A 25,483-nucleotide genomic window follows, 5' to 3' on the forward strand; every position below is an offset into this window, starting at 1 on the left:
ATTCAATTCAATTCAATTCAATTGTACAGCCCAAATGTAGGCGGAAACGATGGCTCTTGGTTTGAAAGGCACCCGGAAGTACAGCCAAGGTTTCTGAGATGGTGGCCGAACCGTGTTGTGTCGTCGTCGCGGAGCGATTTTTCCAAACATGTTAAAGAGACGGGAAGTTGCGGTAAGTGCAATGCGCGTCGCCGGCCTCCTCGCCTCCCTCACCCCCCGGTCGCCTTTTCCTCTCCTTTCCTCTCCTTTCCTCTCCCTGGCCCTCGCGGCTGCGGAGGATGGAGGGTGGCGGCTCGCCTCGCCTCGCCTCGGCTCGGTTCGGAGGGCTCGACTCGCGTCCGCTGGGGGGGAAGGCGGAAGGACGGCTGGCTGGCTGGCTGGCTGGCTATCGCTAGCATTAGCGTCTCACTAATACCAGAGGCTCGGGCGGCTGGATGGTCGATTTATCGGCTTGCTAGCGGCTTGCTAGCGGCTTGCCACTTGGCCGTAGTCGGCTAGTAAGCGGCTCCGCGGATACTTGATGCTCAGCCGCGGTGGAGATGACGTCGGTTCGGGTAGGTATGACGGGTAGGGCAGGTAGGAACCGGGAAGGTGCCCGAGCTAGCTCGCCCCGACCAAACTCTTGTTGCCTCGTGCCGAAGCCGGACTCCGAACCTCTGCCGATAAAAGGAGCTCCCGAGGTAGTGACTGTCAATCATTGGACAGCTAGACGTCACCTGATTTAAAGATTGGATTGCCTTCGAGTGGATTTATGGCCCCAAACATCTTGCGGACAAATAGAGCGGAGCCGTTGTTGACGGTCAAGGTGAGAAAATCAACGTGTCGCCTAAAAAGCAACGGATCGAGGGACATCCGCCGGCCCAAAGCCGCCCCCGGCATCTGACTGCCGTACCACAAACCAAAGCCTACATTTCCATACAAGTGGGAAAGCGCGAGGAAATGCCCGCCGGTGGACTTTGTTCCGTGGCCTCGTTCCGTTGCTCACGGCGTCACGCGCACAACCCGAGTGCGGAACATTTGCATTGGTGCGATGCTCGGGTTCTGAAGGCCGATTGACCCCAACCCGCATTTACCGTGGACAAAAGTACAGGCCATTCGGGGATATCTTCTATTCGGGATCGGCTAATCCACTCGTTCGTTCGTATCTTTGTTCAATGCGATCCAAAAACCATGCAAAAGGCCACCGGCGCGAGTCCGCGATCGGGCTTCGCCGACAAGACGCTCAAGTCTCGCCGGAACGGACCCAAACAAACGCCTAGGATTGCTCTAAAATGTGGAAAAGTCCTCTGGCTGAAAAGCGGGGCTGCGGAGGAACATTTTGAACGTAAGCGCCCGGATTTCCTCCGGGAGAGCGACTGAAAACCGGCGGCGCCTCGCCTTGGATGTGCGATAGGCGCCGCCGTCGCTTTTCAGTGGCTTGGCTACGGGCCGGACCGGTTCGGCCGCATTGTTTTGACGTGTGCCGATCGACGCCCGCGCTCGCTCCGGAGAGATAGACCGACGTGAGGACGCTTGCTTGGCGGTTGGGCCCTCTATTCCCCGTGCTGGTGTCATCAGGAGCAAAGTCAATTCGGACAAGGCAAGCGGTGGTCTCTTTGTATTTGCCCCTCAAGCCGAGAACCCCCTGCCTCCATTTTTTGGGCCGCTTGGCCGTGGGGGAAAGCGTTTTCGGAGCGCGACGAGGTAGGCGGACAAACTTGTTTTTTTCAGGGTTAGGCTAAGGCTAAACCCGGAGCTTGAGAGGCCAGTCTATCCATCTCTTGCCTTTGACGCCGCTCTCGGTGTTCTGGGCTCACAAGGAAGGAACGGCGTCGCATGCTTTACTCGCAGACCTTAATCTTGAATGGGAGGGGAACCGCGTCCTTTCCCTTTTCCAACAGTCACGCCCCCTCCGCCTCTTAGCCCAGTCCGGGAATCTTTTTTTTCCTCTCCGGTCACGCGGCCACCTGTCTCTTGGCCGCCGGTGGTGCATCCACCCGTTTGGATTTGGCCCGCAGCCGGCAGGGGAACCCGCGGTCACGTGTGCTCGGGGCGGAGCGGCGCCGCCCTTGAAGAAAACCTCGGCGGCGGCCCCACCAAATCTCCGTCGGACCCAGGAGCCTCCGCCGAGCAAACGGCCGCCGCTCGTACGTCTGGACTCTTGGCGTCTCGGTCACAAAAGATGAATGAATCCTGGCGGGTGAGGCCCGACGAGCCCTCCTTTTCGCTCAAGGGGGATTAGTTTTAGTCGGGCTTTTGGTGGCGGGGCTCAATGGAGCACGCACCGCTTATTCCGAGTTCACTTTATGCGGGGTCGTTTGTCACGACGTCCCGTGGGCCGCCCGTGGCTTTTCTGTCCGTCGCCGGTTTGTGGAGGGAGGGAGGGAGCGCTGGGCAATCCTACCCGGACATCCGGGACCGGATAAGAGCCGTCGCCGGGCCCAACGTTTTGATCCGGCGCGCTGAGCAAATATTTGACGGAGGAGAACAAAACGGCAGCCGCCCGAGCGGAACGGCCCTTCGACAGTCTCGCTCGAAAGAAAGCGGGTCGACGGCTCCCAAGACGGGGCGATGCAAACGGCGGCCGTTTCGCCGTTGCTATCGACGCGCCGTCCCGAATTGGAAGGCCGAGCTGATTTTGCCGCCCACGTTTGGCGCTTTGTGTGTCTTCAGCTTTCCCACACACATGTGCAGTGCGGCCAGGACGAAATGATGGTTCCCGTGCTCAGTTCCAAAAAAGCCAGCGAGCTGCCCGTCAACGAGGTGGCGAGCGCCCTGCAGGTAAGACCCGAGCCGGCCGTCCGACTGGCCCGCTCGGTGGCCGCTTGCCTAACCCTAACCCTTGCGCGCAGGCCAACCTCCAGCACGGCCTGAGCGAGGACGAGGTGTCTCGCCGCCGGCTCTTCCACGGCTGGAACGAGTTTGACATCGGCGAGGACGAGCCGCTGTGGAGGAAGTACATCTGGCAGGTACGCCGGGCGTTTGAGAAACGGGCGGCGTGGCGAGGCCGCCTTGTCACTCTCCGCTTCCTCCAGTTCAAGGATCCGTTGATCCTTCTCCTGCTGGCGTCGGCGATCATCAGCGTTCTCATGCGGCAGTTTGACGACGCCGTCAGCATCACCGTGGTACGACCCGACCGCCGAGCCCTCTTTTACCGTTAGCGCCGAGCGCCGCCAACGCCGTCTCTCTCCGCGCAGGCCATCATCATCGTGGTCACCGTGGCCTTCGTCCAGGTGGGCCGACGTCCGCGGGCGGGGGCGGGGGCCGTGGTGCTCTTCCACGCTTACCACTTGTCCGGCTTTGGATTTGACAGGAGTACCGCTCGGAGAAGTCTCTGCAAGAGCTGGGCAAATTGGTCCCGCCCCAGTGTCACTGGTAAGTGGAGCGTCGCCTTCCTCCAAAATGGCTCCCGCCCCAGTGTCGCTGGTTAGTGGAGCGCCGGCAAAACCGCGATAGCTGGCAACCCTCGCCGACTGCCGTTTCAGCGTTCGCCAGGGTCAGATGCAGCACACGCTGGCCCGGGAACTGGTCCCGGGAGACACCGTGTGCCTGGCGGTGGGTGAGCGCGTCCCGGCCGACCTGCGCCTCTTCGAGGTGAGCGCTCGACTCCGCCGCCGCGGGCGCTCGACTCTGCGGCGGGCGCTCGACTCCGCCGCTGACCCCCGTGACCCGCGCCGGCAGGCCGCCGACCTCTCCGTGGACGAGTCCAGTCTGACGGGCGAGACGACGCCCTCCGCCAAGTCGGCCGCGCGCCAGCCGCCCGCCGCCGACGGGGACATTGCGTCGCGCGCCAACATCGCCTTCATGGGAACGCTGGTGCGCTGCGGCAAAGCCAAGGTAGGACCTCGGCGGGACGCCCAAAAGGCTAGCGCGCCCAACACGAGGGGGGCTCGTCCTTTGCCGACAGGGCGTCGTCATCGGAACCGGAGAAAACTCGGAATTCGGGGAGGTTTTCAAGATGATGCAAGCCGAGGAGGTGCCCACGTCCGAGTCTTTGCAGCGCCGCCCTTCGCTTCCTCCGCAGTTAACTGGTCGCGTGGTTGTGCTTTTAGGCCCCCAAGACGCCACTGCAGAAGAGTATGGACCTGCTGGGGAAGCAGCTCTCGCTCTATTCCTTCGGCATCATCGGTCAGTCAGTCTGTCGCCCCCCCCCCCCCCCCCCCCCCCCCCCTCCCCAATCGCCTCCCCACCACCTGGGCGCTAAACGTGACGGCCGCGCACCCATCCCGCAGGAGTCATCATGCTGGTGGGCTGGCTGCAGGGCAAGCGAATCATGGACATGTTCACCATCGGCGTCAGGTAAGGCCGGCTCGGCCTCGACGTTGTGGGACGCGGCGGGAACCGAGTGCGTCTCCTCCCAGTTGGAGTCTTCATTTTTTTTCTTTTCCCACTCGATCCGAAAAGGGCGGTTTGGGTTTTTGGCCTCGTGGCGGCCTTTTAGACGGAACACTTTCCGGCGGCACCCACCGCCATAACACTGCCAAAAGAGTTTGCTCGCCGTGGCCCGTCGTTTAAGCTAAGCTCGGCTCGCCGTTCCGCACGCAGCCTGGCGGTGGCGGCCATACCCGAGGGGCTCCCCATCGTGGTCACCGTGACCCTGGCGCTGGGCGTCATGCGCATGGTCAAGAAGAGAGCCATCGTCAAGAAGCTCCCCATCGTGGAGACGCTGAGTACGCGGCGGCGCGCGGCCTCCCGTCCCGGGCCCACTGGCGTGGACGCCCGCCTGACCCCGCCTCTGGCCCCTTTCGGCAGGCTGCTGCAACGTCATCTGTTCGGACAAGACGGGGACGCTGACCAAGAACGAGATGACCGTCACGCAGATGTTCACGTCGGACGGACTCCACGCCGAGGTGGCTCTCCTCGTTGCGCTCTACCGAACTCTACCGAGCTTTCTTTTTCCTTTTGGGCTTCAGGTGACGGGCGTGGGCTACAACGGCAGCGGAGAGGTTTTGTCCCAGGGCGAGCTCGTCCACGGCTATTCTCACCCGTCGCTGAGCAGGATCGCGGAGGTGGGTCCTCGGCCGGCCCGTCCTTCTTTCTCCGCGTGCGGCGGGCCGTTGACCGCGCCCGTCTGCAGGTGGGGCGGATCTGCAACGACGCGGTCATCAGGAACGGGACGGTCCTTGGCCGACCCACCGAGGGAGCGCTGGTGGCCCTCGCCGTCAAGGTAGTCCGCCGGCGCCTCTTCTCTTCGTTGAGTCCACCTGGTTTCCCGCTCTCCGATCCCTCGGTCCGGACGCTCGCTCGCTCGCTCTCGCTCGCAGATGGGCCTGGACGACGTGCAGCGGGAGTACGTTCGCGTGGAGGAGCTTCCCTTCACCTCGGACAAGAAGTGGATGGCGGTGCGCTGCGTTCACCGCACGCGACAGGTACGTGACCGCATCCGGCCCGAGGTGGCGGCGAAAACCGGGGCCGGCCCGGCGGCTCCGACGGTGACGTGGCGCGCCCGCTCCGTGTTCTTCAGGACCAGGCGGGCGTGTTTTTCGTGAAGGGCGCCCACGAGCAGGTGATCCGCCTGTGCGCCTCCTACAACAGCCGGGGGAGCCCGCTTCCTCTCAACCAACAGCAGATGGAGCTCTACGGGCAGCAGATGGGCTACATGGGCAGCGCCGGCCTCCGAGGTAGGCCCGCCGAATCCCCGTGCCGTCCCGACGAGCGGCGGCGGCCGGCCTCACGCCCGGCGTCACACCCGCCCACACGCCCGGCCTCACGCCCGTCTGCCCTCAGTGTTGGCCTTCGCCTCCGGCGAGCAGATGGGGGCCCTGAACTTTCTGGGCCTGGTGGGCATCATCGATCCTCCCAGGCCGGGAGTCAAGGAGGCGGTGGGCACGCTGCTGGGCTCGGGGGTCGCCGTCAAGATGATCACCGGAGACTCCCGGGAGACGGCCGCCTCCATCGGTCAGGAACGCTAGGCTCGCCCTAAGCTCACCCAACTAAACGTCTCCCGCGGAGGTCGTCGGCCCTCCCGCTGACAAACGACGCTACTTTTATGCGAGCAGCCGGTCGTCTGGGCCTGTCGTCCAAAGGAGGGGAGTGCCTGTCGGGAGAGGAGGTGGACCGTCTGGAACTGCAGCAGCTCTCGCAAATAGTCCCTCGGGTGAGACCCCCCGACCCTCCGCCCGCGAGCCGTGCTCATGTGAGCCTCTTCACGGCCTTCATAACTGGCCTTCATTTTTTTTTCTGCACGCAGATATCAGTTTTCTACCGAGCCAGTCCCAGACACAAGCTCAAAATTGTCAAGGTCAATACGCACGCGCACACACACACAAGGACACAACCCCCCCCCAAACCCCCAGGGGTTACCGTAGACGCGAAACGGGCGCACTAGGTGTTGGCAAACACTCTCCGAGATACTACGGGGACGTGGGAACGGGGCACCTGACGCGTCTGTCCATCCGCCGCAGTCCTTGCAGAACATCGGCGCGGTGGTGGCCATGACGGGCGACGGCGTCAACGACGCGGTGGCACTGAAGGCGGCCGACATCGGCGTGGCCATGGGCCGCGCCGGGACCGACGTGTGCAAGGAGGCGGCCGACATGATCCTGGTGGACGACGACTTCAACACCATCGTGTGAGGCGCGCGATAGGGAGACGAAAGCGCCCCCCGCCACCCTCCCGCGGGCCCCCATGGACGAGCCGCATTTCTTTTGTTTCCCGCAGGTCGGCCATCGAGGAGGGAAAAGGAATCTACAACAACATCAAGAACTTTGTGCGCTTCCAACTCAGCACGTGAGTGGCCCGTGCCACCTATCGGCGGCGATCGTGAGCGATAGATGCGTATCTATCACTGGCCGCCGCCGGCCCCCCACAGGAGCATCGCCGCGCTGACCCTCATCTCCCTGGCTACGCTGATGAACTTCCCCAACCCGCTGAACGCCATGCAGATCTTGTGGATCAACATCATCATGGACGGCCCCCCCGCTCAGAGGTCGCCACAAAATCCCAAAGTGACTTTTTGAGCCGGCGGCGGCGGCGGCGGCTAACGGGGTGTGGCGTCCGCTTTCAGTTTGGGCGTGGAGCCGGTGGACCGGGCGGTGATCCTCAAACCTCCTCGCAACGTCCGCGACAGCATCATCACGCGCGGCCTCATCCTTAAGGTTTTGGTGTCGGCCTTCATCATCGTCTGCGGGACGCTCTTCGTCTTCTGGAGGGAGGTGGGTGCGGGCCGGGCCGGGCCGGGCCCTCCGCCTCTGCCGCCCCCCACCCCCGTCTCCCGTCTCCCGTCTCCCGGTGGCCCGCTCAGCCCCTTTCTCACAGCTGCAGGACAACGAGATCACACCCCGAGACACCACCATGACCTTCACCTGCTTCGTCTTCTTCGACATGTTCAACGCGCTCGGCTCGCGCTCGCAGGTGACCCTGCCGTCACGACGACCGCCGTCGCCCCCCCGACTCCCGGGAGTCCCACGTGACGGCCGTCGACTCCCGGCTCCTAACTCCCGCGTGTTCCCAGACGCGCATGGTGCACGAGCTGGGCCTGTGCAGCAACCCCGCCTTCTGCGTGGCGGTGCTGGCGTCCATCATGGGACAGCTGCTGGTCATCTACTTCCCGCCCCTGCAGAGGGTCTTCCAGACCGAGAGCCTCAGCTTCCTCGGTAAGCCCTCCGAAAACCTCCACTCCGAAGACTTTTCTTCCGTCCGGAGAGGGTCCTTCGCTTCCGCCGCTGCCAACTTCCCGCTCCCTCCGACCGGGACGGACGGAGGGTCACGCGGCGATGGGTGGAGCCTTCTTCCAGGCCGGCTCTATTTTGGGACTCGCGGCGAAGACGGTCCGTCGGCAAGTCCCGTCTCGGACGCCGCGGGTGAGGCGGAACGCTTTTGCCCGAGGACGGCGAGTCGTCGGAACGGAATCCGTCCGAGCGAGGGAAAAGCCCAAAGATGGACGCGGCGTCTGTAGGACTGCGGCTCGCCGCCTTAGAGCCCGAAAAGCGCCGGCTGGCCGCGACCCGGAAATCCATCACATGCCCGGAACGCGGGTGGGTAATAAACGTCTGCCTCAGACTTCCTCTCTCTTGTGCGCAGACCTACTGTTCCTGATCTTCCTGACGTCGTCCGTGTGGGTGGTGTCAGAGAGCATCAAGAAAGCCGAGAGGTGGGGAAGCGCGCCCAGGAGGATTCCGGCCGACGGCTCCCATCAGGTATGACGCGGCACCCCCGCGTCGCCACGGCGAGGGACCCGTGTCGCGGCGCAGGGACACAAACGAGCCTCCTTGGGCGCGTTGCCGCAGCTCAACTGCGAGCGGCCTCCCACTTGGCGGCGCGCGGGAAGTGGCCTCGCCACGTCATCCTCGGCAGACTCTCTCCGTCGGGACGGGGCGGCCGACCGCCGACCGATCTCCCGCCCGGAGATTTTCCCCAGACTTTTTGAAATGAAAGGTTTCGGCCCGAGGGTCAACGCCGGTGGCCCGTCGGGAAAGAGATGGCAACGGCCGTGTCGGCCCTTTTACCTACCGGCGAGTCTTTGAGCCCACTTGCGTATCTAGTCTCGTTCTTCAGTCGGAAAGGATTCCTGGTTTAGGGTTAAGGTGGCGGACAAGTCAAACGAGCTCCTCTGTAAACAAAGGACAATTTGCTCCCCCCCATTGACGCTATACGGGGCTCCCGAATCCCCACACATGCCTGAAACGGATTGTAAAATGGGATTTTCTTCTAAAATGCTTTTGCTTTGGCTACGTCCGCGCCGCACGGGTGGGCTCGCTCACGCCCTATGGCATCAAACGGCTAAAGAATGCTAAGGAGCGGACGGAAGGACGGCCGGATGGACGGCTGCTCCCGGATCAGAAGCCCCCCGCCCTATTGGCCGGTTGTCGCCATGCTTTCCGGGAGCGATTGTCATGCGCTTTTTTGAGCAATCTCATTCTTGTTCTTTCTTTCTGTCTTTTATTTTATTTTTTTAAGGACCATTTAGGGACTCCAACCTTTGGTCAAGTGGCCGTTAGAGTTAATCAGTAAAGAAAGCAAATCATCCCTTTGATGCCACATGATCTTGTTTGTTTTTAAGGAATCATTTATTTTCTTGTCGAATAAAGCAAAGATTGAGACGATCAAAATGTTTGTCCTCTGCTCGCATAAGTATTCTAGTGTTAGAGGTCACGCAGGGGTGGGCAAAGCAGTCCTGGAGAGCTGCTGTGCTTGCAACTTTTTGGTCCAAGCTATCCAGCACAGACAGCAGTTGAACCAACGAAGGTTGCCCTTTATCCAGCAGCACCTGACTGCACTTGTAACATGGCAAATTTGTGGAAAGCTTTCCTCTTTAGACGTTGGAACGAAATCCCTCCTTTTGAAAAAAAGCCCACCCCCGGATTTGACAAAACATACGCGCACGCGCACGCACACGTTCATTCTTCGAGTTTTGATTGGTTCAGAGTCCAACGAAGGCAAAATAAAATAGAAAGGGGTCTCGCGCATGCGCATGAGTGACGAGTGCCGCGGCCAGTGTCAAGCGTTCGCTCACGTGATCTGAACGACGAACTAGTTGGAAGCGGCAAGAAGCAGCTCCGTGAATCGCTCGAGCAAGCCTGTCCTCCCTTCTTTTTGTTTTTGGTTTTTTTGTTTTAAATCCCGCCAGCAGCAGGCTGCAGGTGCGACGACCGGAATGACGATGACGACCAACATGACAGCGAGAATGCTGAGCACGACGCGGGTCGTGGGGCTGGCGTGTCGTCGCTTCGGCTGGGACGCCATCGCTGCCGCCGCCGCCCCCCTGGTCCGCACGCGAGCCTACGTGGACGGCCGCTGGCTGGACGCGCAGGACGACTTCGCGGTGGTGGACCCCGGCGCCGCCGCCAGAACCGAGATCGCGCGCGTCGCCGATTGCGGCCCGGAAGAGGCCAAACAAGCCGTGGACGCCGCCCACCAGGCTTTCCGCCGATGGAAGGACGTCACGGCCAAGGTGAGCTAGCCCACAAATTGGCCAAAGAAGTTTTCTCTCCAAGCGATCCAGCTTCACGGCAATGAGCTTTCCGCTCAGAAGCGGTGCGCTCGACCGAGTCCGCTCCAGGAGGTGTCGTCTTGTCGCGTGGGAATCGAACCCCTTGACGGCCCCCTCGTTGTCACGTTTGGTTTCCAGATGGGCACGCCTTCAAATGCTGCTTGTTTTTGCTTTGTGCAGGAGCGCGGTGCCGTGCTGAGGAAGTGGGCCCACCTGATGGAGCAGCACAAGGAGGACCTGGCCAGAATCATCACCTTTGAGAGCGTCAGACTCTCCACTCGCTCTTTTATTAGCACGAGCCCCACCCGTCACGGCTCCGTTTTAGTCCGCCGCCGCCGCCGCCGGCCGGCACGGACCGCGCTAGTGTCGTCCGAGCGCCGAGCTCGAGCGTGCCGTTAGCGCAGCCATGGTGGTATTTGTCCCGTGCCAGGAAACTTTGTTAACGCGACGCCATCCGGGGCTGCTAGCCCACGACAGATGATCGAGACGGCGCTTTAACAATGATTTTAATCGTCTCCCATTGGATTTGTCCAGCCAGTTTATCTTAAATATCCATGGCGTGCTCTCCCTACTTGTGCACCCTTTTCACGTTTCTGATGTGTCTTTTCCCAAGTGGTCCGTCAATACCGGACATTAATGTCCACTATAACCGTCTAGAACGGTGGTCCCCAAACCGGTCCTCGAGGGCCGGTGTGGGTGCAGGTTTTTGTTCCAACCGTTCTAGCGTAAACACTTTGACCAATGAGATTTGATCAGAAAACAAGAAGCACCTGACTGCAATCCATCCACTGATTGCACTTGTAGGACACCAGATTGGTAAAAAGGTGTCCTCTTTATGGCTTGGAATGAAAACCCGCACCCACTGCGGCCCACAGTGGAATAGTTTGGAGACCACTGGTCTAGAATTATCAAATGTCAGTTTTCAGTGAGAAAATTGCCTTATTGATTTTATCTTGCGTTTTTTAACAACCTGCATAAGGGACTGATGATGGAAATTAGCCGTGGGCTATAATCTTACACATTTGCGTGTGTATATTCATGAATATGCATTGTCCCTTTATTTAATAACTCAAATCAGACTCCGGGAACCTTTACGTCAGAGCCGACGGGACATTTGCTTTTTCTCGGCGTGCCGTTAGCGGGAGCGACATTTACCGCTCGTTCGTTAGCGTCAAGTCTGCGCGTGATCTTCCTTCCAGGGCAAGCCAATGAAAGAGTCGCTGGGGGAGGTGTCTTACTCGGCGTCCTTCCTTGACTGGTTTTCCGAAGAGGCGCGTCGCGTGTACGGCGACGTGGTGCCGTCGCCCTCCAAGGACCGGAAGATCCTCCTCCTGAAGCAGCCGGTGGGCGTGGCTTCCTTCATCACGCCGGTGAGTGAGGGAGCGAGCGGGCGAGCGAACGAGTCATGGGGCAATGAGCGAGTGGCACCTTTGTGTCCTAGTGGAACTTCCCCAGCGCCATGATCACCAGGAAGGCCGGTGCCGCGCTGGCCGCCGGATGCACCGTGGTGGTCAAACCGGCCGAGGATACGCCTCTTTCTGCTCTGGCCCTGGCTGAGGTCAGACACGCGCACGCGACTCGGCCAACGTTAGTCGCGGTCCAGGGCGAGACCTATTTCAATTTCCCCTCCAAATGTAGCACTGTTCCAGACGTATGTCCTATCTAGTCCTGATGCAATCCAGGCCTCTTTTCAAGCACTTGTTGCACGTGTGCTCAAATCCATGTTAAATGCACTCCCCAAGTGATTGACTTGAATTCAACCACACCTAATTGTGCTTTACGCCATCGTTTGGCCCGCCAGCTGTCGTGCCAGGCGGGTGTCCCCCCCGGCGTCTTCAACGTGGTCCCCTGCTCCAGAGAGCGGGCCCCCTCGGTGGGCCGCGTCCTGTGTACCGACCCTTTGGTGGCAAAGATCTCCTTCACGGGCTCCACCGCCACCGGCAAGGCAAGACCGTCCCGCGCTCGGACGGGCCTCGCGCCAGGGCTTCCCGGCTCACGTGCGGCGCTTTGTCAGGTTTTGCTGAAAATGGCCGCCGACACCGTCAAGAAGGTCTCCATGGAGTTGGGGGGCCACGCCCCTTTCATCGTCTTCGACAGCGCAGACGTGGACGAGGCGGTGCGAGGAGCTATGGCCTCCAAGTTCAGGAACTCCGGACAGGTGAGCGTCCGACGGCGTGGGCGGGCCAGCGACCGGAATGTTAATCGCGTCTCGCCGGGAACCTGACTGTTGACCGCGTCTCGCCGGCAGACGTGCGTGTGCTCCAACCGCTTCCTGGTGCAGAGCTCCGTCTACGACGCCTTTTTGGCTAAGTTGGGCGCCGCCATGGACCGCGAGCTAAAGCTGGGACACGGCGGCGAGCCAGACACCACGCAGGGACCCCTCATCAACGACAGGGCGGCAGACAAGGTGGATTACTTAGCCCACGGCGCCCCACAGGGGGAGAGACGGCCGGCGAATCTGAGCCTTCCTCGTTGTTCCCAGGTCGTCGGTCAGGTGGAGGATGCCCTCTCCCGTGGGGCCCGCCTCCTGCGGGGCGGCGGGCGTCTTGGCAGCTCCTTCGTAGCGCCCACGCTGCTGGCGGACGTCAGCCCTGACATGTTGTGCATGCGAGAGGAAACCTTCGGGCCCCTGGTTCCCGTAGTCAGGTGAGCAAAGCGCACCTACGTCCCAGTAGAGCAAGCGCGGCTACGTCCCAGTAGAAAACCCTAACCCCAGATAGGTTGGACGACTAATTTGCCTTGGTCTTTCGCCCGCAGGTTTGCGACTGAAGGGGAAGCGCTCGCCATCGCCAACTCATCCCGAACGGGCCTGGCAGGTGAGCGTCCGCAACGAATCTACCTATGTCTGCCGGGAAACTTGTTTTCAATACTATCCTTATCCTGTCCAATCCTGGCCTCTCGTCCGCACTCGTCGTGTTGTTGTTAACGTGGCGCCACACGTCAAGAGCATTAGGTGCTATTGCATCCTTGCCTGATTGTGGGGCAAGGGTTAACTCGGTTCCCCGGGATCGCTTCAGTCTAGTACAGGGGTGGGGAAAGCGGTCCGGTGGGTGCAGGTTTTTGTCCAACCCGACCAAGCAAGACAATTTAACCAATGGGGTTTCTGCTGAAACAAGAACCTGACTGCAGTCCACTGATTGCACTTCTAAGATACCAGATTGGTGGAAAGGAAAGTTTTTCTCTTTAGAGGAGAGGTTGGAACAAAAGCCCTAACCCACTGTGGGAGTGCCACAGTGGAATAGTTTTCCCACCCCTGGTCTAGTACTCAAGCCCAGTTGAGAATTTGCCGTGGCTTCGGGTCACGCGGCGGGTGCTTGACGCTGTTCGTGTCGCCGCCTTAGGTTACTTCTACTCGGCGGACATGTCTCAGATCTGGCGAGTGGCCGAGGCCTTGGAGGTGGGTATGGTAGGCGTCAACGAGGGGCTGTTGTCCGCTGCCGAGGGCAGCTTCGGAGGCGTCAAGGAGTCCGGTCTGGGCCTGGAGGGCTCCAAGTACGGCGTGGACGAGTACCTCCACGTCAAGTACGTCTGCATGGGCGGCTTGGCCGGCTAGCCCGCCTACCCCGATGCAAAAAGACGCCGTCCGTCAGGGCGCGCTCACGCTATTTAACCTCTGTCGTCGAGCCGTCGCGTGACTGTTAGCCTAACCTCATTTCGGTCGTTGACCCCCAACTACCGATGCAACGCGACGCGGCGGGGCTCGGGTGACACCTGGTGATTCTTTCCACCCCGGCCAAAAGGAATCAAAAGCACAATTAAAGCAGATGACCCCAACGGGGAGCTGATTTTTCTAACATGTATAGAATGTGACTCATCTCAATTCACACATGGTGACATCCAGGAGTTTTAGGGATACTGCACCTCCAGGACTTTGTCCTTGTCTTAAGGGAAATAATTGTTTGTCTTGTTCAGAGATGAAGTCAACAATAAAGATTTCCTACAATCAGCACATTGTGATCCAATACTTGAAAATCCAAACATGAAGCGAGTATCTGGCCCGGGAGCGTGCGTGCGTGCGTGTGCGTGCGTGCGTGCGTGCGTGCGTGTGAGAAAGAGAGAGAGAGAAACACACATGACATGACGTGCCACTCTTCTTTTATCTTGAAGCCGATGGCGGAACTAGTGGCCAAAGTGTGCCACTGCTCTGCCTTATTTCGAAAGGCGTAAGCGGAAATATCTGCGAGCCTGACTAGCTTGACCACCCCCCTCTCCCCCTCTACCCCTCTCTCAGCAGGTCTATCCAACATGGAGTTTGCATGCGAGGCGGACCAATGATAGCAACATGATAGTCGCCGAGTCGTGCCGGACGAAGCAGCATTCCCGAGGAGGTAGGGACGCTTGTCGCCCGCCGCCGAAGCGCAACCGGAAGTGCTATAATGTCGAACGAACGAGCGGGTGCTCGCGACATCGAATGTAACGGGGCGCCGCTGCTGTGATGTCTGCGCCCGTGATCTGACACGGTCGAGCGAGCGATAGATAGACGGACAACTCGGCTGTTCTACAAAACAACCCCCCCACCCCCAAATTAAAAAAGGACAATTTCCATGGACGCGGAGACAAATGAGGCTGAGCGACGTGACAGCAGCAACAGCAACAGCCACAGCCACAGCCGCTGTCCGATAATGGAAGTGGCGGTCGCACGGCTTGACGGCTGGGCTGCGCACCGTCCGTTCGTCCGTTCGTCCGTTCGTCCGTCCCAGCGCGTGCCCCTGGCGTGTCACGCGATGCCTCGCTCCTCTGTGACGTCGTGCGTTTATTTCCGGACCGGGGGGTCGCGCCGAGCCTGTCTATCCGATCCGTCCTTCTCACCACCGTGATCACGTACCGTGCGTGGGTGGAGGGGGCTAACAGTGACACCGTAAAGATTAGCGTGTCGGCCTCACTGCTGATTCCGTACTGTACGTGGAAGATAGCTCTGCTCGGTCGCCCAAAAAGTCCCGGGCCGGGCCAGCCCAGCCATCGTCCCTCTTTCTATCCTTCCTCACAGAAAGCCCATTAAATGATGTCGGAAGTACTTGGCAACGCTCCTTCTAGTTGGGTAGCATATAGGACCACATTTCTGGAAAATTGGCAGATTTTCAAGCGGAGAGTTTGGCCATTTCTTTTTGCCACTCGTGGGGAAACTGGCGAGCCTGGAGCCCACGGGGCAACGCCGATGGCGCTCAGGTAGCCCTAACCCAGGGGTGGGCAAACTATTCCATAAAGGGCCGCAGTGGGTGCGGGCTTTGGTTCCAACCTATGAGAGGAAACCTTTCCACCAATCTGGTATGTTACAAGTGCAATCCGTGGATTGCAGTCAGGTGCTTCTGGCTTCAGCACATCCCCCGTTGGTTCAACTGGGTCTGTGTCTGTGCTGAATGGCTTGGAACAAAAAGCTGCACCCACCCGCAGCGGCCCTCAAGGACCACTTTGCCCACCCCTGCCCTAATCCTAACCACTCTCACTAAGTCTGGCGCTCGGGCTTCCGTCCGTACGTTGGCGCACGCAAGCAACTTAACAGAGACGAATGCACTGAAAGTTTCTCTGCAAAAAGGAAGTGAAGCGATGACGCTTTAGAAGAACTTTCCATTTCCTGTGCCGCGCCGCTGTCGGTCACACGACCGCTACATTATTTCTTCACACCGGGGCGTCAAACGGGAAACACCTGAAGGCGTCCTTCCTTTTTGAGCCATTTTGACTGGAGGCCGCATGTTTATGGTAGATCAATCTTTTGTGACTTATTTATGTGTGATCTTGATGGCGAAGCTTTAAATCTCATCGTACTTGACACTAAAGGCATTGCATTCGGATCAGTTCTATCGTAGCCGGCAGCTTTTCAAATGACGAGTATTTTTATTTTATTTTTGGGCGCCGAACCTTGCATGAATGGGGCTCACGGTCGGAGCGGGGCTCTCCAGAGCCAGTCAGGATTGTAGCCCAAAGGAAGAGCGGCTGGGGATTTTTGGAGTCACGCCCCTTACGGCAGACCAACGTGAGGGTTAGCGGAGGCAAGAAAATGTGGGGAAGGGCTACTTTTGCGTGCCAAACGCCCGCACAGAATGTTTGCTGACCTTGACCTGTGCCGTGGCAGAGGCGACGGCATGACGGAGGACCAATGCCCGCAGCTGGTGGACTACTTCGTGGTGGCGGGCCTGGACCCAGCGAGGGGGCCCTGGCGAGCCCTGGACGACGACGGCAGGGCCCCGGCGGCCCGGGGGGCGGAGCCCGTCACCGACCTGGCGGTGATTGCCAGGGGTCTTGGCGAGGAGGTGCCCCAGGGCTTCACCTGCATCGACAAGACGCTGGGCGGACACTCGGCCGAGCTGGGGGGGGGCTTCATCAACAACCCGCGCCTCTACCTCTGCTACAGGAGGGGTCACGACAAGCCGCCCGTTCTGGACATCGGGTGAGCTTCCGTCGCCGCTGAGTTTTTGCTTTTCACCCCTTGCTTTTAAGCCTAACCCTTTTATGACCTACCGAGGGTGTTAACCCTAACCCCCGTATCCCCGATCGAATGGCCCGAGGTTAGGGTCTAACCCAGGGGTGGGCAAACCGGTCCTGGAGGCCCACTGCGGGTGCAGACCTTCGTTCCAACCCATCCAGGACAGACAATTTAACCAATGAGTTTTCTGCGGAAACAATAAACACCTGGCCGCAATCCACTGTTTGCACAGCAGATTGGTAAAAAGGTGTGTTCTTTATGGTTGGAACGAAAGCTGGCACCCACTGCCAGCGGCCCACAGTGGAATACTTTGCCCATCCCTGGCCTAACCACAACGCCCCTTATGACCGATCGAATGGCCCGGGTTTAGGGATTCGGCCCTGACCCTAACCCCGAGACCAACCACAAAATTCCTCCCTTCAATCCATCCGCTCCAAAGGATCCGAGAGTAGAAAACGTGTAATCCGCGCCACACCACTGTAGCAATTGGACTCCCTCGATGGGCTGTACGAGTTCGTATCCGATGAATCGTATCGGCACGGGACTCGGCTATCCGGTCCAGCCTTGGCGGAAGACTCATTTCAGTTGGAGTCGGCTTGTCGCGTTGCCAATGTTTGGCTACTTTTAAGTGGAATCTCAAATTCACGTTGACGCATCGATAATTAAGGCACGACCCTCGTGAGGACAAGCGTCGCAGAAAATGTAACATCAAGTCTACCATTTTGACGGGGGCGACGTCAGGACGGTCCGGTGAAGGTCTCGTGCGGCGGTGCGCTTTCCTTCTACTTGGGGAGAGCAACAGGCGGCAAACAGAAGAGCCAATGTTTTTGCGCCCGTTGCGCAGGTTGCTGCACGAGGGTAAGGAGCAGTTGAAGGCGGGCTGGTACGTGATCGAGACCACGCCGTACAGCCGCTCGGCCAGCCTGAGCTCGGGTGGCGGCCCGGCGACCCACCGCGTCTTCCTGACGTACCGCCGCGCGCCGGACCTGCGCTCGCTGGGCGTCACCGACGTGGGCGTCCTGCTGCCCGGCAAAGGCGAGGCGGCGCCGCACACATTCAGCCGCGTGGACAAGAACCTCAACACCAGCATGGTGAGACCCGAGCCGAGCCGAGACGATGCGGGCCGGCCGTTTCGGACGAGCCACGAGTCGGTCCGCTCCGCTCTTTTCAGTGGGGTCCCGCCATGTCGCTGTGCTACAAACGAGCGGTCGCCAAAGCCGACGCCTTGGTCTACGAGGCGGGTGAGCGTGCGCCCGTCCCGACGGGTCTCGACGTGCCGCTCATCGTGCCGGCCCCGCTTTCAGGTCTGCTGAGCCGCTACCCGGCCGACGACCGGGACGCCTTCCCGCTGCCCGGCTCGGTGCCCCTCTTCTGCCTGCCCATGGGCGTGTCCTTGGAGAGCTGGCCCGTGGACGCCAAGTACCAGTTGCCCGTCTTCTCCACCTTTGTGCTCACCTCGGCCAACGGCGACAAGGTGAGGGTTCATTTTTAAATAGCAAACGTACCCAAAACAAAGGAGAAGCGCTGGCCCGCGGTCGCGTTCAAGGCGCTTCGTCGAGATGTCAGCCAGACGGCCCTGCTTTCTGAGTTTGATTTATTTAATAAGGGACAGCACGTCAGTATGAATGAACATATTCACGGATGAACGGCCGACACAGGATTTGTCCCACGCACGCAGGTTTACGGCGCGGCCATCCAGTTCTACGAGGCCTTTCCAAGGGAGGTTCTGTCGGAGCGCCAGAGCCTGCGCCTGGGCCTGCTCAGCGTGGTGGACCGCCGACCCTTCCCGGAACGCGCCCTTCGGGCCAAGAAGAGCATCTGCGTCCTTTCGCACTGGCCCTTCTTCAGCGTCTTCCAGAAGTTCCTGACCTTCATCTATCGATACTCCGTCTCGGGACCCCACGTGCTGCCCCTGGAGAAGTCAGAAGGCGCAAACGTCTCCTTCGGCACCACCCGGGGGCCTGCAAAGCAACGCTCTCCTTCCCTTGCAGGCACATCTCCAGCTTCATGCGCAACGTGCCCTTCCCGTCTCCCCGGCGACCTCGCATCCTGGTCCAGGTACGGCCACGCCCGCCCGGCCGAGGTCGGCGCGGGTTAACCCCGAGCCCTTTGCGTCACAGCTTTCGCCGTACGACAACCTTCTTCTCTGCCAGCCCGTCTCCTCGCCGCTGCCCCTCAGGTGCGTTTGCGTGCGCGCGTCGTCTTCAAAAGTTGACCTTGTCGCGTGGCGTCCGTAGCGGCGCTAGCTTCCTGAAGCTCCTCCAGAACCTGGGCCCGGGGAACGCCTGCACGCTGCTGCTGGCCGTGCTGACGGAGCACAAAGTGTTGCTGCACTCGCTGCGCCCCGACGTCCTGACGGCCGTGAGCGAGGCGCTCATCTCCGTAAGCCGGCGTGCCCCCGCCAAAATCCTGCGAAGCGCCGTCCTCCCGCTGACGGCCCGCCTCTTTGCCCGCAGATGACTTTCCCGCTGCGTTGGCTCTGCCCCTACATCCCGCTGTGCCCGCTCCAGATGGCCGAAGTGCTACTGGCGCCCGTGCCGTTCATCGTGGGCGTGCACTCCAGCTACTTTGACTCCTACGACCCCCCCGCCGACGTGGTCTGTGTCGACCTGGACACGAACGCCGTCTTCCAGTGAGTTTGCCGACGGACACCCTTAGCGTGGCAGCGTTTGTCCTGGTCTGGCACCAAAGTCTGTCTGTCGATTGGAAGTATGGGAGCGCAAGACTGATGTGTGAATGTGTGTGGGAGGGTGGTCTTTTCCTCTTTTGCCACTGAGAATTTTACTTGGGAGCGACCATTCACATTTACATGCCCGGAGATGTTTTCTCCCCTTTACCTGCGTTCGTCAGCGGCGAGGGGGGACGATGACGTGACGTGGGAACGGCTCGTCCGAGTGTCGGCGGTTCATCGGTCTTTGCCCTCTGTCGCCCTTCAGGTCAGAGGACAAGAAGCCGTTGACCTGGCGATCGTTACCCCGGAAACCGGCAAAGCTTCTTTTCAGCACCCTAGGCGACCTACACAAGACCCTTGAACAGAGTAGGCCATCTACCGTGCGCGCGCACGGCAGGGTGGACGAGCTTCCCACGTGTCTCACCCGGCGGCGTCAGTCTGCTCTCCCAGCCAGGAGGAGGCCACGCTGGACTTCCTGCTGACGGACTTTGACCAGGTGTACCGGCGGCGGAAGCAGCTGGAGCTGGAGATTCAGGAGGCTTTCCTGCGCTTCATGAGCGTCCTGCTGCGGGGCTACCGCGCCTTCCTGCTGCCCATCACAGAGGCGCCCTCCGACACCGCCACCGACTGCGGCTCCCTCTTCAACCTGCAGGGTGCGCCCCGGCTCCGAACGGCGCCCTCCCAGAATTGGTCGCGCGACGCCGCTCTTCCCGCGCTCAGGTTTCCTGAAATCTCGCGAGCGCGCTCAGCAGAAGTTCTTCTGCCAGCTGACGCGCACGCAGATGTTCACGCAGTTCATCGAGGAGTGTTCCTTCGTCAGCGACCGCCACGCCTGCCTGGAGTTCTTCGACGAGTGCGTCCAAAAGGTGGGTCCCTTTTCGCTTTGCCCGAGCTAGGGGCAACTTTTTGCTCAACATTGCGGAAACTCGTAGACGTCGCCCGTGAGTCCTCGGGCGCCCCTTCCCACGTACGGGCGGCGGCCTTTTGAGGGAAGGCATTTTGTAGAAGAAACGTAGGATAGAGCCGATGAATCGAGACAATTAGTTTCAGAACTTGGGCGCTCAATGACCAATCCAGCGGGAATTGCAAGCAGGGCGTTCTGCGAGAGACAAGATCCCATAGCGGAATTTAGGGCTTTTTCGTCGACCGCCGACGTAGACTTTGCTCTTGGTCTACTCCGTCCCACAGGTGGACGTGGAGAAGCCGGAGGAGGTGCGGCTGGTGGACGTGGACGAGGGTCCCTGCGGCGAGCGCACCGTCTTCATCGTGCCGCCCGAGGAGCCAGTGGAGGAGGACGGCTCCGAGTGCGCCGCCCGCTACAGGTGATCGATTGACAGCGGAGGACGAGCCCGCGCGGTTCCACGTGTTTTCAAAAAATAAATAAAAATGATTGTCTTTTGCCCCACTTGCGTAGCTACGACACCTTTCCGGTCTTGAAGGCGGAGCTTTTTGACCGGCCGCTCGACCAACTCTGTGTCCCTGCCAAGGGCGGGGCTCCCAGTAGCCCCGCCCCCAGACGGACCAAACAGGTACGCCGAGCAATAAGGAAATCGGAGAAATTTTAAACGGAATCGCGAAAACCCACCAAGAAAAGAAAAGAAAACACTATAAAAGAGGAGTTTATGCATAGCCCGGTAAGAAGCTTAAGAAATTGAACTCATCACAAAATTAGGGGGGTTAGGGTTAGAGGGTTGAGGTTAGAGGTAGAGAGTGCGAGAAAATTGGTGCAGAAAATGGATCCCGGGCAACCGCCTTTTCCCTATTGCGCCGAACCGGCGCAATAGGGATGAAATGAAATGGAGTGTCGCTTTGACCATTTGTGGGGCAGGAGCTGAAGCTGGCGCAGCGGCGGGCGCAAACCTGCTGCGGCTCGGCGGACATGTGGTGCAAGTGCCTGCTGGGCCACGTGTACGGCTTGTGGTTCATCTGCCTGCCCGCCTACGTGCGCACGCAGAGCGCCAAGGTGCCCGCCCTCCACGCTGCCTACGATGTCCTCAAGCACATGGAGGGGAGGAAGGTGCCGCTGCCCGACGAGGTGAGCCGGGCCCCTCTTTGCTTCCGTTGCCTCCGTTGGCCCGCGCTAGCCTCCGCGCCAATTATCGCTCCACGGGTCCCTCGTCTGCGTGCCTTTCAGGTGTGTTACCGGATCCTGATGCAGCTGTGCAGTCAATACGGTCAGCCCGTGCTGGCCGTTCGCGTGCTCCTGGAAATGAAAAAGGCGGGCATCACGCCCAACACCATTACCTACGGCTACTACAACAAGGTAGGTGAGAAAAGCGGCCGTCCGAGAGCAGATGTATATTTCCAACTTTGCCTCGCCCAGGCGGTCCTGGAGAGCAAATGGCCGTCCACTCACCGGGGCGGGCGCTTGCTCTGGGCCAAGCTGAGGAACGCGGTGCTGGCCGTGGCCCTTTTCAGGCAGCCCGTCAAGCTCCGCCGGGACGGCCCCGGCCCCAAACGGGGGGACCTGGCCGGCCACTCTCCCTCGCCCGGAGAGCGACGGCCCGTCCCCCGCCGGACTTTGATTCGGCAGGCTAGCTGGAGCGGCCTGAGCGAAAGCTCCAGTCACGAATCCCTCACGGGATCCTTGGCCAAGAGCAGCAGCCTGGGCAGCGTCCTGACTCCCGCGCGACGTAAGATGTCCGCTCCCCCCCGTAGAAATATCGCCCAAACGTACGTCGAGCCCCCTCGTCTCGTTGCAGTGGCCGACGCGGGCGACGCCGCCTCGCGCAAGCCCCCCGTGGCCCCGCCAACCATAGGCGTCGCCGTGCGTCGGAGCGACATCTGCTTGTCCGCTTTCTACGCGGAGGCGGCGGAAAACGACAACGAGGACCCGTACAGGTCCCGAAGGTCACACGAACCGCCGGCAAGCAAAGCGGGTAACGGTGAGCTCGCCTCGCCGTCACTCACCCCCCTCCTTCATCAGAGCGGCGAGCGCCCGTGAGGTGGCGGCCGACGAGAACCGCAACAAAGTGTCGCCGCGCGGCCCGGGCCTGGCGGGAAGGCTACAGCGGCTCCTGACACCCACTCGCCACCGGGCGGCGGTTCGACGCGCGGCCAGCGTGGGCGAGCGCCGGCCCGGCGTGGGGTCCTCCTCCCGCCGGGCTTCTGAGCAGCGGCGCTCCAGGACGGTTCTAGTGGCGGAAACGCCAGCGGAAGGCAAAGAAGGCCTCGCCGGCGCCACGTCGGAGGTGACTCGGCGTGCATCCCGCACCGTATTCTGCGACGGCGCGGCGGCCGTGACGTTCCCGTTTTGACTTTTGAATAGAGCTCGTTGTCGCCGGGAAGCGACGCCGACTCGGTGGAAGCGCCCCGAGCCCAGCGCGACTCTTGGGACGCAGAGCGAGACGAGGAGGGAACGGAGGTAGGCCGAAACTGCGGGGCTTAGGGTTAACCCCTTAACCCGACCGCTGCCGCCTCTATGAAATTTGCACTGATGGCAACGTGCCCGTTTGAGGTTTTGATGTCGAGCTGCTCGCGGTGTCGCTGCTGCGGCTTCCTGGTTTACGACGAGGAGATCATGGCGGGATGGACGCCCGACGACTCCAACCTCAACTCCCGCTGCCCCTTCTGCGGCGCCTCCTTCGTTCCCTTCCTCAACGCGCAAGTCTGCCCCCCACCCAGGCCCGGCAGGTGGGAACCGCCGTCGCACTTTCCTCCCCGGGACGTACTGACATGCGTACGCTCTTCTCCCAGCGACGGCCAAGCCGCGCCTCCCGCTTGCAACGGCGCCGGCGAGAGCGACGGGACGGTAAGCCTAGGCGGCGCGGCAACGGCGGGGCGGAAAGCTTGGGGGCGCGGCGGGCCCGCGGCTCAAACGCCGCAGTTTCTCCCGCAGGTGGCGGTGGCGTACGTCAGTCCGCTAGTCTTGCGGAAGGAGCTGGAAAGTCTCTTGGACCACGAGGGCGAGGCGGTTCTCGGGCAGCCGCAGTTCCTGGAGAGCCACTGCATCATTTTCTGGAATCTCCTGTGGTTCTTCCGCCGCCTGGGCCTGCCCAGCCACCTGCCTCGGCTGCTGCGCCCGACCCCCCGGCCCCCGCAGGTACCTCGTGACCGACGCCCACTTTGGGCTTCGGACGTTAAGTCGTTTCTCAACGGGCCCGTCCGTCTGCGTATTTCTATCGCACCAGGAAGAGGAGCTTTGAACCACAGTGTTTCGGTTTTAACCTCATTTGTTAAAATTCATGTCACGGCGCGGTAAGTTACAGGTTAAAATTGGCATTTGAACGTGGCCAAATTTGAACAAACGCAGGCGATTACTTCAACTTCAGCCGAGCGGCCAAGTCCACTCCATGGCTGTCCCCTCTTACTGTCTGAGATCCCTGGGAATCAATGCCCAAAAAGACAAATAGTCCGGTCGGTATTCAACGCGTGAGAGAGTCGTCGTGGGCCGGCCGGTGGCCGTCCCTCCGCCGACGTGAGCTTTAATGAAAGGAAGCCGGTGTTTGCGAGCCGAGAATGAATGAGTCCTGACCCTCAGCAATCGGAGGCCCCTCTTCGGGTGAGGCTCATGTGGGACACCCTGACCCCGGACCCCGACTCCTGGCCGCCTCTCTACGTGCTGTGGCGTCTTCACAGTAAGCGACGCAGGTCGCCGGCTCCCCTCGTTGCACCCGCCTACTCTGCTCGCCGCTCGAGCCTCCCTCTCCCAACAGGCGGCGTTCCCGTGCGTGACTCGCGCTGGCGACGCCACAACCACCCATTTACACTGTCCTTCCTGGAGGAGGTCCTGCGGTGCGTGGGCATGAACGAAGTACACAAGGCCGTCACGCTCTTCCTCGACACGGTGCGCCGCCACACCCGCGACTCCGCCACCCCGCCGCCGCTCCGCAGGTCAGACGCCGCGTGGTCTCCGCCTTACTTTGCCGCCCCGCTATTTTCCGTGACGCCATTTCCCCGCCCGAACGCAGGAGCGTGTACCGAGAGTTGTTGTTTCTGACCTTGGCGGCCATGGGCAAAGATCATGCCGGTAAGCGTCGCCACCCGCAAAGTCCCGGCCGTCTCTCCGTCCCGGCTGACGACGGCCCCCCTATGCCGGCAGCCGCTTTCGACAAGAAGTACAAAGCGGCCTACTCGCGGCTGGTCGGCGTCCTGGGCAAAGACGAGCTGCGTGATCGGCGCGCGCAGCCCCCCGCCGCCAAAGCTCTGGACTGCCGACGGAGCTTTCAGCCGCCGCTCCAGTGCTGATACCTCATCATGCCCCGCTTCCGACGCAGCCGGGTGGGCAAAGTGACGCCTGGTGCCGCACCACCTAACCCTGAGAAAGGCCAGTACACTGGGCAGTCAATGTCACAGGATTGGAACTCTTGTCTTTCCTTTGTAATTTATTTGGCTTACTGTAAATGTTTTGGGGTTTGTTTGTTTTGATGTTTTATTTTATTTTATAGAAAATACAAACAGAATAAACATGTCGGAGTGAATATTTTTATCGACGGCCCAGTAGCGTGTCCGGCTTACGAAGGTGAATGTGCATGAGGTCCCTCCAGCACCCTCCAATACCCTAATGAGGATAAACCGGTTGAGAAAATGAGATGAGATGAGATGTTAACTTACTTTCTGCTCTCTTGTGGCCTCTTTGAAAATTTGCGCCCTGCTATTGGGGAAGAATTTTTAAAACAAACAGAATGACAAGATTTTGGGGTCGGGAGACCAATCTCAGGGCACAATTAATTGGTCTTATGGCATCAAAAGCATGCGAATCTCTTTGTTTTTTAAAATTCTTTCCCAGAAATATGTTAACTTGCTGCCCTCCATTGGCACTTTGGAAAATTGTACCCTGCAACTGAAATGGTTTGCCAAGAACACATTGTAATATTATGAGAAAAATCTTAATAATACGAAATTAAAATTGAAATATGATGAATAATGTACAATTACAAGATTCCAATCTTAATTCTAAGAGGTTAAAGTCATTTTGTAGCTTATTTTTTATGTAACGTGAACCGGAAGTTGTGTGGATTCACAGAGTTTAACTTTTGCCGATGTTAAGTGTGTCCCAGCACAAAACTAATTTTCGTGTATTATTACAATATTGAAGTAATATTAGGAGAGAGAAAAAAAATACATATTATCACGAGATTTACTAAGTTATGGTGTTTTTATGTTTCGTGAACCGGAAATAGTTTTGTCTCGACGACATGGGCGTGTCCCAGAATGCCTAGGCGAGCCGCCACGTGTGGGACACCATTTTACAAGTGGAAAGCCGTCTCAAGCAGTAGTCCAATGTAAGTAAGTCTCTTGTAATTGATTGTTTTTCTCCGTTTTGGCGTATTCTGGCACGCTTATTTGGCGTTAGCATCTTTTGCTGAAACTAGTTTATTCGTAGGCATGATTGATGACATGAGCCGGATTGTGAAACTGTGTCGAAATAGTTGAATTAAATTTTAACGTTTCAAACGCCCCTGTGAGACTTAAGCCTTGTTCTAAGTGGCGACTATTGGCGGTTTTATTCACTTATATTAGACGTGGGTGTCCTTTTAAA

At 59.6% G+C, this 25,483-nt stretch overlaps 3 protein-coding genes across 11 annotated transcripts; all 3 read left to right on the plus strand.

Moving 5' to 3' along the window:
* Positions 1–10: 10 nt before the first annotated feature.
* atp2c1 (ATPase secretory pathway Ca2+ transporting 1) lies at positions 11–9,029 on the plus strand. 6 transcript variants are annotated; one of them, XM_077597881.1, is made up of 27 exons: positions 1,627–2,179; positions 2,653–2,760; positions 2,832–2,948; positions 3,015–3,104; positions 3,177–3,212; positions 3,293–3,354; positions 3,465–3,573; positions 3,661–3,816; positions 3,887–3,955; positions 4,032–4,107; positions 4,212–4,278; positions 4,525–4,649; positions 4,732–4,829; positions 4,893–4,988; positions 5,057–5,146; positions 5,244–5,348; positions 5,444–5,600; positions 5,707–5,877; positions 5,979–6,076; positions 6,170–6,220; positions 6,384–6,550; positions 6,640–6,708; positions 6,791–6,907; positions 6,986–7,133; positions 7,237–7,332; positions 7,433–7,574; positions 8,002–9,029. In XM_077597881.1, exons 1-27 carry the CDS (start codon positions 1,844–1,846, stop codon positions 8,121–8,123), a joined length of 3,078 nt encoding a protein of 1,025 aa, XP_077454007.1. In that variant the 5' UTR covers positions 1,627–1,843; the 3' UTR covers positions 8,124–9,029. The 6 variants fall into 6 exon arrangements, 5 of the variants coding, with proteins under 5 accessions (XP_077454008.1, XP_077454009.1, XP_077454006.1 ...); XM_077597880.1 differs by having other exon boundaries at positions 1,623–2,179; positions 7,433–9,029; XM_077597882.1 differs by lacking the exon at positions 1,627–2,179 and adding an exon at positions 11–172 and having other exon boundaries at positions 4,732–4,988; positions 7,433–9,029.
* A 357-nt stretch (positions 9,030–9,386) lies between these two features.
* Positions 9,387–13,859, plus strand: aldh5a1 (aldehyde dehydrogenase 5 family, member A1 (succinate-semialdehyde dehydrogenase)). The gene is made up of 10 exons (XM_077597886.1): positions 9,387–9,871; positions 10,091–10,174; positions 11,110–11,280; positions 11,352–11,468; positions 11,712–11,855; positions 11,925–12,068; positions 12,159–12,317; positions 12,393–12,556; positions 12,668–12,726; positions 13,252–13,859. The coding sequence occupies exons 1-10, from the start codon at positions 9,575–9,577 to the stop codon at positions 13,461–13,463; spliced, it is 1,551 nt and encodes a 516-aa protein (XP_077454012.1). The 5' UTR covers positions 9,387–9,574; the 3' UTR covers positions 13,464–13,859.
* Positions 12,687–24,875, plus strand: dennd4b (DENN/MADD domain containing 4B). Of its 4 annotated transcripts, none has more exons than XM_077597874.1 (29): positions 12,687–12,726; positions 14,142–14,238; positions 15,981–16,295; positions 17,176–17,422; positions 17,503–17,572; positions 17,636–17,805; positions 18,010–18,251; positions 18,323–18,389; positions 18,452–18,510; positions 18,569–18,713; positions 18,788–18,963; positions 19,268–19,368; positions 19,440–19,655; positions 19,723–19,868; positions 20,191–20,324; positions 20,417–20,531; positions 20,831–21,037; positions 21,137–21,265; positions 21,326–21,635; positions 21,705–21,852; positions 21,929–22,193; positions 22,271–22,366; positions 22,460–22,635; positions 22,699–22,753; positions 22,829–23,044; positions 23,483–23,579; positions 23,658–23,835; positions 23,913–23,971; positions 24,044–24,875. In XM_077597874.1, exons 3-29 carry the CDS (start codon positions 15,991–15,993, stop codon positions 24,187–24,189), a joined length of 4,275 nt encoding a protein of 1,424 aa, XP_077454000.1. In that variant the 5' UTR covers positions 12,687–12,726; positions 14,142–14,238; positions 15,981–15,990; the 3' UTR covers positions 24,190–24,875. The 4 variants fall into 4 exon arrangements, with proteins under 4 accessions (XP_077454000.1, XP_077454003.1, XP_077454002.1 ...); XM_077597877.1 differs by having other exon boundaries at positions 12,688–12,726; positions 22,841–23,044; XM_077597876.1 differs by lacking the exons at positions 12,687–12,726; positions 14,142–14,238 and adding an exon at positions 14,272–15,907.
* The last annotated feature ends 608 nt before the right edge of the window (positions 24,876–25,483 follow it).

This window comes from Stigmatopora argus, chromosome 4, assembly GCF_051989625.1.
Source record: "Stigmatopora argus isolate UIUO_Sarg chromosome 4, RoL_Sarg_1.0, whole genome shotgun sequence".
Lineage (NCBI taxonomy): Eukaryota > Metazoa > Chordata > Actinopteri > Syngnathiformes > Syngnathidae > Stigmatopora > Stigmatopora argus.